Genomic DNA, 11,749 nt, shown 5'->3' on the forward strand with positions numbered 1-11,749 from the left:
TATAATTATTATTATTATCAATTATTATTACTCTTAGGTCATTAAAATGGAAAGGGAAACAAATCAAATTGGCCAAATTGTATCTGTTCACGTTTTCATGTGTAAAAGGACTGGATTTGCAAGCTTCCCAATATTCTACCAAATCTCTTCAAATCTTCAACATCAACAAATCTCAATCAGCATTTAATCAATAATTATTTGTGAAAACCTAAAAGGGCATTATAAAAAGACATGAATTTCACAATAACTAGGGGGGATTTGGCCGTAGAAACCTTGGTTCGGGAGCAAGAAAAAACGTGGAAAGGATTGAAATCGCAGACCAAGATTGGACTCGATTTAGGCCAATTCAAAGACCCCAATCGAATCCTGGGTGCTTCCTGATGATAAACCTGTGAAGGCAAGCCTCTACAACACTATGTTTTGATGAAGACAACTATCATGAGTATACATCAATAAAGGATGAGCAAAAAGATCAAATTAGCTATGGATCAAGATTGCAACTTTCATGGAGATTAGCTTTGATTGATTGATCTTCATGACATAATGGTACAAGCTAAATTCCTTTTACATTGATATATCTTAGTATAAACTTTCATACACATGCATGCCCAAACTCATATATACATGGCATAAGTTTCCAACCTTGAAAAAAATGCATTTTTACCCTTTGAGTTGAGGTAACCAGTTACCAACATTCATGTAACCGGTTACATTGCTGGCAGTAGCTATTTCTGGGCATTTTTACTTGATGTAACCAGTTACATCATTTTAGGTAACCGGTTACATGATCGTGTTTTTGAATTTCTGGGCTGTAACGTAACCATGTAACCGGTTACATCATTCACGTAACCGGTTACACCTGAACCAGTGGCAACTTTTCATGTTGAATCTGTCCCAAACGAATGTATCTTTTAAACCTTTAAACATTGCATTGTTCTATCAATATGCAACCATTCTAAGAGGCATATAGTCACCTATATATACTATACATTTCAGATTTTATTCCTCACCTCTTTCATACAATTTACAAACCTTATTCTCACAAATATTTTCAAACAAAGTGTTCATCATTCATAAACTTTCATTGAGAAATATTTTCTGCATTGCTACATATCATTTCAGAAAAATATTCTCATACAGTCATATACATTGAGCACTATTATATCATTGTAAATTGTCTTGCTTGAAAGAGAAGATCAATCTTATAGATTGATATATGTTCATCAACTTTCTACTCAAAATATATTTTGTTATTTTTTGACTTGCTATCCAAGATTGTTGGAAGTAAGGGTTGTTGATTAGTGAGAGGATTGTTCTCATAATCAAGTTGGTAAATCCAAGACGATTGTCCTTGGTAGTTGTAACCTTGTTGTCCATAGTTTTGGAAACAAGAGGTATCCTTAGGGAGGGTGTTCTCTTAAGGACTTATTGAAATCCAAGAGGATTGTTCTTGGTGGTTTTGTTAGAAGATTGTAGGAGGAGTCTTAGTATAGGCTTGTACAAAGATCTAACAATAGTAAAATCTCTTTCATGTTGAAAGGGGACTGGAGTACTCTCGGATTGTGAGGGGAACCAGTATACATCATTGTGTTCTTTACTTTTCCGCATTTTACCGCTTTCATCACTATTACCAAGAAAAGAAAAGAACCATTCAAAAATCTTCAAATACTTAACCAAAAATAAGTACAAGTATTCTAAAACCGGATAAATCTTCAAAATCCTAATTCACCCCCCTCTTAGGCGCACTCTTAAACTTACAAAACCCACCCTCATAATTCTCCCGAACGCGGTGTATATGCTCTCACGTGCAGGTTTTGTCTTAAATATTGTTTGATTCGGATTCTTATACCAACACGTCATAAACCATATCTAAGGGCATAATTGTGTTCCTATCATTGTTTGCAAGCTGTTGGAGTGATTTAATTTAAGTTTTGAGGCAAGTTTATCATGATGCCATAGTTAGGGTTTTAAAGCTATAATTTGGGGATAGCAAGTTAAAGAGGAAATTGACCAGAAAGAAGATTTCTAATGGATTCGGGATGTGCCATATGTTTAATCTGGATTATTATTTTCGATTTATGGTGTTTTCACGGTGAGTTTGAAACTTGCAGGTCATTGGCCACGAAGGCAAACCGCTGCTGTAGCCCTGTGTATCGCAAGGAAAAAGAAGGTCCAACCGGCGCGCGTTTGTTATATTAATTTATTTTGTTATATTAAAAATATTTCTTAAAATATTTTATGCATTGTGTTACTGATCTAATAATAGTAAAAAAAATGATATATATGAAAGGGTTCAACAGTGCATTAATTATATGAGCAGAATGATGAAAGCAAATATTATAAAATTATTATTATATTAAAATAGATTTTAGTTATAAGTATGTGTAGCATGTGAACCACAAAGCAAAGAAGATTTAGTTACAAAATGAAAGCAGAAGGCATCCACGTGGAAGAGTAATGAAGCAGCAGGACATTTTGATACTTTTCAAGACATTTACTTTTCTTATATTGTAGATACAAATTTGCTTATAAAAAAATATTACTACTCTTTTTTTTTTTTTTCATATGCAAATATTTTTGTGAAAATACGTGTACAATTCCTCTATCTTTTGCATGACCTTATTCCATTACAAACCACTTTTTTATTCATTTAGTTAATAATAAAAGTAATCACTAAATTTTATATTATAGATCTAAAAAGATTTCAACAGAATCTTACCTTATTTCTTAAAGTACCCAACTCATGTGCAATCACTACAAAATTTTACACCAAGAGACATTAGGGAATATAGCATAAATTCTTTATCATATGTCAAAAAAAGAAAACATACAGTACCATCTAGTTGGCTAACATTAATTATTCTAAAAACATACATTTTTTTATATTCAAATAAAGAAGACTCCAAGTCAACTTTTTAAATTGTTTTCTGCTATTCATAAACAAAAAAACAGATCTATGATGTTTGTCATTCATTTGTTTTTAATTTCCATTCGGCAGAGTGGCTAGTGGGAAGCTACAACTGAAATTAAATATTTATTTTCATAGACTCGGCACAGTATAGTCATAATATTAATAATTTACATATGATTTGTATATTATATAAAGTCGATGTTATATGTGAAAGGAGGAAAAACTCGTTTATTTAAAAGATTTGTATATTACTAGAATTCAAAACATGATGCAGAGTGGAAAGTTACACTCAATTTTATATAGTTTTTAACCAATTACATCTCCATTTATATAATTTTCTATATTCTCATCATTTCATACAATCCATCTAAATCTTTGAAAAATATCTCAAAATTCATGTTCTAGTGTTCTTCACAATTATCAAAGCAAAATTTTTCTTCTTTTTGGTATTTACAATGCAATCTGACTTTAGCTGGATGGTTCCCATTGAAATGATGTTGGGTTCTCTAAGTCATGGAGAAATTCAAGCATGCAGCATTTCCAACATTCCAGACGAACTTCGAGAAGAAAACGAAGATGCTTACAAACCAAAACACATCTCCATAGGTCCCTTACATAGAGGAGCCACAAGACACCTTCAATTAATGGAAGAACCAAAAAGGCATTACATGCTTGAGTTTCTTGAACGGCAAGGAACAGAACCGGAACAAAATAGAAATCCTGAAATAAGGTTAAGAGAATGTGGCTTTGACATTCTCAAGTTGGATAGATTGATTTGTTCTAGTTATGGTGGAAGTAACAACATGATTGTCGACGAAATAGAATTTCACGAAATCGCTCAAATAATGATAGTAGATGGCTGTTTTCTGTTGGAGCTTCTCATTAGGCTTGGGGGTTACATGGAAAACCAATCAATAACTTCTTATAAAAGCGACCGAATCCTTAAAACCGAGGAAAAGGTGTTGTCGGTTTTAAACGATATAGCCATGCTTGAGAATCAAATTCCATTCATTGTTCTTAAGAAGTTATATAGAAAAGTGTTTCCTGATGGAAGTGAGATCAAAGATGATCATCGTGTGGCTAATGTTGTTCGTAAGGCCTTTGGTTATCCAATGACGAGTAGCTCAGGAGGTGCTCATATACTTCATTTGATGCATCTGTCTACTGTGGAACAAAACCAACAACATGAAGGGAAAAAGGCGAGGCTAGAATTATTGTGCTGTGCTACAAAGCTTCGTGCTTCTGGGGTAACAATTCGAGCTAAGTTAAATAGCTCAAATCAAAATCAACATAAGTTGGTGGATATGTTTGATTTTGGAATAAGTTTTAGTGATTCTGGAGAGTTGGAAATTCCACCGTTACATGTTAAGGAAACAACAGAAGTGAAATGGAGGAATTTGATTGCATGGGAACAAAATAAGATTTGGATTAGATGCAAATACACTTCTTATGCACTTTTTTTCAAAGGTTTGATATGCTGTGCACATGACATTGAATTTCTAGTGGAAAAAGGGGGTTATTGTGAATGAGTTGAAAAAGAGCAGTGATGATTTGTTGCTACTATTTCGCACCATTTCCAATGGAGCTGAACATATGGATATGAGTTATAGTGAAATTTGTGAAAGGTTGAATGTGTATGACTACAAAGGAATGAAGGTTAATAAAGTGTTGCAGAAATTACATATACAAACTTGGCATCAATGTAGGTATATTTTTGAGATAGTTGTGTACTATGCGCGAAACTGGTACAACATTTTGATATGTGACCAAATTCCTACGGTATGGAAATTCATAAGAATTATGGAAGCTGTTATACTCCTTGTTCTCACCATCATGCAGACATATTACTCATCCCGCAGTGGCTAATTTGTTTTCAAAGAAGAACTCGCGCACAAGTGAATCATATTGTGTGTAAGACTTAATCATTACAAAAAATCGAGGGAATTGTGGGGGTTTCAACATCACAACTTACAATTTCTAAAACCGCTGTAAACTCGACTGCCGCTAAGTAAATAATGGCGGTTTCAAAATAACACAAACCGCCATAATAAACTAAGTATGAAACAACATTTATTTTTGGTAAATAGTGGCAGTTTCGGCAGCCACAATTTCATAATTCTTAAAAAAAAAAAAAACAGAAATTATAACGAATACAACCTCTATAATATTCACAATTCTTAAAAAAAGAGATGTAACAAATATAAGAAAGAAACTTTTTTGTAGATAATATTCATATGTGTAGGAGGATTAGTCCAAAAGAAAACAATCGAAAACACGTAAAATTACATCCAGAATATAAATTATCTACATCCAAAAAACAATACTTTCAAATTACAAAAATTATAAAGCATGAAGGCGGGTTTTGAAATATTAAAATGACTTTCGGGAAGACAAAGAAGTTTCTCACCGGTGATGGTAGACAATTATTTGCATATCAACCTCTCCATGAGTGCTAGTTTCAGAAGTTGTAAATGTCTGATTAGAGGTTCAGGAAAAGGATCGTCTGGGCTTGTCACCTCACTCTTCTAAACCAACAAGACACAGAATAATGAGATAAAAATTTATACAAATAATCCAAGAAAATTTATAGAAAATGGTTGAAGATAAAGCATTAAAAGAGTATGTATAGAAGGACACTCATCACCTTACCAACCGGTTTTGTAAAGATCTTACCAACCGGTTTTGTAAAGATGAATTAGGTTAAACTCTAATATTATGTGTAATGGGGTTGGAGAACCCTTAGTTCTCCCTTATATATAATTCCTAGCTTATAAAAAAAATCTTAAAGGTAGTACACTGTCAGTGTAAACTTTTTTACACGGTCAGTGCATCACAACCCTTAAAAATAAATATTTTATATTTAATTTAAAGAATTCAAATTTTTATAAAATTTAACGGTTTGGATTTCACTGACAGTGTAAAACTGCTTTACACTGTCGGTGCATTTCCATTAAATCCATAAAAAAAATAGTTGTTTTAAATATAAAAACCATGTAAAAAAAATAACGACATATTTACATAAGTTTAAGGTAAAAAAATTATTTGTGCATATACTTCATGTGTTTCAGGTGAAGCATACATGACCAAAATGGTCTTAACAATAAAATGCTGATTGGAGTAAAGCAAGATTAATTTCCAAATAAGTTATTGTGGGTAAAGAAAATATTCATTAGGTTTGGGGAGAAACTATTCACAACATTACATAATATTTTGGGTTAATTATGTTTTTAATCCCTATAAATATGCTATCCTGCAATTTTGGTCCCTTTAAAAATCCTCACAAACTTTTCCGTGTCAAACATTAGTTCCTCCTGTTAGTTTCCATTAACGGAAGGTGACGTGGCACACCACATGAAAGGCTGATTGACAAAAATCTTAAATTGCGGGGTTTTAAACCTCTCTAAAGTAACCCAAAAACAAAAACAAAAATCTTTGTTTTGATTTGAAAACACCTTGCAAACAGAATTAATGGTTTGGGCCCATTCTACGACCGTTGCCCTCAGAAAAATAACACCCTTTTAGAGAGTAATAAAAGGTTATCTTTAAAACACAAATTATGATCCATATGACAATGTTCACAATAATGAACAAATCAACAAACTGATCAAAAGATATGTAAACTTACGGTCTCCCCATCCTGTAACATAGCAACTTGCTTGCCTTCCCATATGACCAGTCTCAACCAAAATCTGAATGCCATAAAAACTGTTATTTAATAAGTGTCTCTTCTACTCTATAAAAGTACTTTTGCAACAATCACACCCCATCATACAACAATAATGTAAAATATGACTTTACGAAGATTTGTCATTTTCAAAAAAAAAAAACTTTAACAATAGAAAAAGAAACTTTACCATAACACTAGAAAAATAAAACTAAATTGTTCCATCTATGCACTTATTTAGTTAAGAACCCCTTAAGAACAAACATTATTACACATAACATGCAGGAAAAGATTTAAGAGCCTGATTCAAATTACAAAAATCCATTTTTAATAACTGTTTCATGGCAGCCACTTCTGATGCCTTTGATATGCAAAAGTCTTTTAATGTCTGCTTCAAATTACTCGAATCCCTTCGTGAACATTTAGGAGCAATTGATTGGCAATTTATTTTTCTCAAATACAGTACCAAAGAGCAACGGAAGGAAAGAGTAATTTAACATGTGAAAGAAAAATACAAGGAAAACAAACATGATACGAGCTACATGGAACTTCACAAACCCTGATACAAATATTAACATGTGAAAGCATCAGCAAAACCAAAACTTGATTAATTTAACAAATAAGAAACAACTTTTCTTGCTCTGTTGTGTCCCATATATCAAACTTTCATACTGGCTGCATTTAAAGATGAAATGTGAGTGGAAATGTTGTATCCCTATGTGAGGGAATTTTCTGTTTAATCACTAATTCATAGATGCTCTGGGCAATAAAATAAGAGTTAAATGGTAGTGCGTGTAAAATAGTTTTACACTGTCATCCAATAGAAAGCCATCAATCTGCTATGTTATTGATTTTTTTTAAAATAAAAGAATGGTTTAATTAAATACACGATGGTAATTGGTTGACAGTGTAAAAACTTTCAGTACATCACCCTTTTTCTCAAAAAATAAATAAGCACGTGTAAGATAAATCAAAGTAAAAGAAAAAAATTTTAAATAACAAGGTTTAAAAAAAAATTCCCCAAAAAACCAAATTTTGGGAAAATTTTACCAAAGTGTCTAGGTTTGGCAGCACACCCTGGAGTATGCGTCAAACCAATTGGCGCCTATGTACAACTTTTAAGAGGATGCGCCATTTCAAATGGCGCCTATGTTCAACCTAAATTAGGTTAGCCATTTGAAATGGCGCCTATGTACAAATGCTTACACATAGGAGCCGTTTGAAATGGCTCCTATGTGTTAGGGTTTTTTTTGGAAAAAATACCCCATTCCCGTTCATTTCGCACACAGTTTTCAGTTTCGTTCATCGATTTTGTCTCTGATTTTTCTCTCTATCGTTAACCCTAATTATTAATATTTTGGAATTTAAAAAAGTAAAGTTCATTGCATAAAAATATTTTACAAAGTTGTTACACAATAATTGTCTTAGGGCATACAATTAAACATGTGTTGAGGTTGTTCCACGACTAAGAAATTTGTTTTTATTGTGCCCTAGCTGACGGTAAATGCTACACTTTCTTTCCATTTTGTCACGAACATCCATTTCGGTTCGAATACGAGTATTATTTGGGCGACCCTTTTCTTTCGTCGCATCATGTCATTATGCCAAACTACTTTCCTATCATACTTAGGCCAGTAATCCTCCTTCTCTACCACTGGAAATGCGACATTGTATATCTCGAGCAAGGTGTCAGTCTTGTAAATTGGAGAAAGTAGTGACAATGCATCTCGGTGCGCATATGCACATGCTGTTAGGACAAGTGAGCGAGGCATACAAAATGCTTGAAACTTTTCACAGTCGCACCAATGGTCATCTAGTAGAACCATATACTATTATCTTGGTAATCCTTCATTGTGGTCAATTGTTTCTTTAACACTGAATATGTATTTAAATCGATCGAAAGAAGTAACATGATGACTGTTGGCCTTTGTTGATTGTTCTTTCAAAAATTTCATGCAACTCTCGCTGAACAGTTGTCCTGATTCTCTAACAGCACTCCACCGCTGACCTCTTGTTGAGAATAGCGAAGCCATCCTAAAGTAGGTTGCTTCCACCAGTGCAGTAATAGGGAGGTTTCGAATGCCCTTAAAAACACCATTCATGAATTCCATAAGATATATTGTCATGTGGCCCCAGCGTACTCCGTTGTCATAAGCCCTAGTCCATTTCTCCCTTGCAAGGTTATCAATCCAGCTTCCAGCATCTGGATTTGAGAATACAATTTCACTCCGATAATGTTAGAATGTGTGTGGTGTCGTTTTTTTTACCTCCCCGTGTCACTTGGGAGGACGGCACGCTAGACCCTTCACGCGAAATTTGGAAGGAGAATGCGCCCGTGGTGGGATGAATTTTGTTTCAGTTCTTCCTACGATATCACACGAACTTTCTTATTTGTCCTACGAATAGGAAAGGGGAAAAAAGATCTCAACTAAACCCTAGGAGTTTGCTAAGTGTGGGGATTCACCTAGACTAGAAATTCTGGAGTTCGGGAGGTCGGTTATACATAGGGAAGTGTTTAAGCACCCTACATATCTGTAGTACTCTACAGGAACCTTCTCTGTGTCTAAATGTGTTTGTGCTGCTAATGATTATTGGGAAAGTTTCTCCTTTGTATTAGGAGAAGGAATTGAATTGATTAAAAAGAAGACAGACAGACTGACTATTTTTGGTATTTTATTAGCTCGCTGAGGTTCCTTGTGAACCTCATGCCTACATATCCCTAATGGAAGTCAGAGCTTAATGTAGTTCGGGGAACCAATTAGGGATTATTAATTATTTTTGGTGCCTTGCTTGAAGCTCAAGGTTGAAGCTTGAATTAAATCTCTGTTTACAGTAAAGAGGCATGAAATTATCTTTACAGAGAGGTATTTCTACTATTCCACCACAAACATTTTAAAAGAGTGACAGAATAACTGAATTCATTTCATTCAAGAGGGGGACCTTACTTGTGTATGTGCAAGTATACCAGTCAAATGCCTCTTAAATAAAAGAAAGATGCTTATCCAAATTAGGGAAAGTTACCACATGTCTGGGTTTTACTGCTAGCTCATGCCTTTCAAAATCCTAAATGGGAGACTTGATTAAAATGAAATGTAATGTTTGTTTGTTTAAATGTGGTGAGATAGAAGAAAGATCTCTCTATAGAGATAAGCTATGTCTATCTACTGTATAAAAGATTTGAATTTTAACTGGCTTGTATGAGGCCCAAGCTTGAGGCTTTTTGATTGATTAATTATTATTATGACTCTGGGAGATGACTCCACTGGGGATTAATTACAGGGGAATTTTTGTGTTCTGTACAAAGCCCAGAATTGAGGCTGACTCTTTTTGGAGATTGTTTATTTGATGGATTTTTATTTGGTGTTCTGTACAAAGCCCAGAATTGAGGCTGACTCTAGCTAGGGAAAACATTATTTTCTGCCTTGTACAAAGCCCAAGGTTGTGGCTGACTCTTAAATTAACTGAGTATGGATGACTCTATGGGGAAAAAGATCCTAGGTGTTAGGAATCTTTGACACATGAAAATATGGTTTATCTGCCTTGTACAAAGCCCAAGGTTGTGGCTACTGAATGATGAAGAACTCACTGGGGAGACTCTATTATCTGCCTTGTACAATGCCCAAGGTTGAGGCTGACTCTTGACATGGGAGTTTTATTGTTTGGGGTGCCTTGTATGAAGCCCATGGTTGAGGCTAACTGTTTTTGTTGGTTTTGACTCTACTGGAGAGTTATTTTATTAAAAGACTATTTTTTGGAAGCTAACCCTTTCTAGGGATTTTGACTCAGCTGGTAAATTTGTCTTTTGAAAAGAATGGCTTTTGGAAGCTAACCCTTTCCAGGGATTTTGACTCTTTTGGGGAAATTATCTCCTAAGAGAAATAAATCTTTGGTTTTTTGAAGAAGTGATCTTGGAGGCTAACCCTTTCCAGGGGTTTTGTTAAAAATGAAGGAATGTTTGGAGGCTAACCCTTTCCAGGGGTTTTGTTAAAAATGAAGGAATGTTTGGAGGCTAACCCTTTCCAGGGGTTTTGACATTTTTTAGACAGATGTTTATTAATTGACTTTGGAGGCTAACCCTTTCCAGGGGTTTTGTTAAAAATGAAGGACTGTTTGGAGGCTAACCCTTTCCAGGGGTTTTGACTCATTTGGGCAGATGTTTATTAATTGACTTTGGAGGCTAACTCTTTCCGGGGGTTTTGTTAAAAATGAAGGAATGTTTGGAGGCTAACCCTTTCCAGGGGTTTTGTTAAAAATGAAGGAATGTTTGGAGGCTAACCCTTTCCAGGGGTTTTGTTAAAAATGAAGGAATGTTTGGAGGCTAACCCTTTCCAGGGGTTTTGACATTTTTTTAGACAGATGTTTATTAATTGACTTTGGAGGCTAACCCTTTCCATGGGTTTTGAAAGATGGCAGAAGGATTATCTAATTGAGACTTCTTGTTTAAAGCCCAAGATGAAGGCTGACACTTACTGAGGATAAACAAATATGGATCCTAGACTCTGCTAAGGAAAATTAATGAAGATAAGGGTGACAGTGACTGTCCATGTCTCTCATTCCAAAAGGTGTGCTCAATATGAAATTGAGACAAACTTAGCTTGTTTAAAGTCTGGTTTAAATTGGAAGAAACTCACCAGGGTATGTTAAAGGGTGACTAAAGACCTGTTCCTATGTTTATAAGAAACCTGATGGGTCCTTGTATACAAGCTCAAGAGGAAGCTGGAAATGCTTTTAAGAAGCCTGTGGGTCCTTGTACAAAGCCCAAGAGGAGGCCAATCGAGGGTCCTTGTTGTAGCACAAGAGAAAGCTATGTGGTTTTGAACTTATTTTGGCTCTAAGCAAATGGGTAAGAGGTTTCACCGGGAATAATTCCTCTTGGGTAGATGTGCCCTATTTTTTTTGAATTCTAAGGTTTTTGCCAAGATGTTTCATCGGGAATAATTCATCTTGGGGGTTTGAACTACAGATCTCTAATTAGGAAAGAGCCTTCACCGGGAAGACATTCTCAATCCTAGGCCATATTCCTATAATATATATATATAGTTTAACTGTCCTAGGGTTTACACTCAACGTAGTTCTAAACTAATATATGCACAGTTTATATTTGACAGTAATTTAAACAAAGACTGTAAATTGAAAGCTTGTAAAGCCTAACTTGGATGGAGTGGAGGCCATTG

General features: G+C 34.6%; 1 protein-coding gene across 1 annotated transcript; it reads left to right on the top strand.

Annotated features, from left to right (window-relative positions):
- Positions 1-3,366: 3,366 nt before the first annotated feature.
- On the top strand, positions 3,367-4,777 carry LOC131604191 (UPF0481 protein At3g47200-like). The gene is made up of 2 exons (XM_058876651.1): positions 3,367-4,293; positions 4,415-4,777. The coding sequence occupies exons 1-2, from the start codon at positions 3,367-3,369 to the stop codon at positions 4,775-4,777; spliced, it is 1,290 nt and encodes a 429-aa protein (XP_058732634.1).
- Positions 4,778-11,749: the final 6,972 nt, after the last annotated feature.

This window comes from Vicia villosa, linkage group LG5 (genome assembly GCF_029867415.1).
Source record: "Vicia villosa cultivar HV-30 ecotype Madison, WI linkage group LG5, Vvil1.0, whole genome shotgun sequence".
Lineage (NCBI taxonomy): Eukaryota > Viridiplantae > Streptophyta > Magnoliopsida > Fabales > Fabaceae > Vicia > Vicia villosa.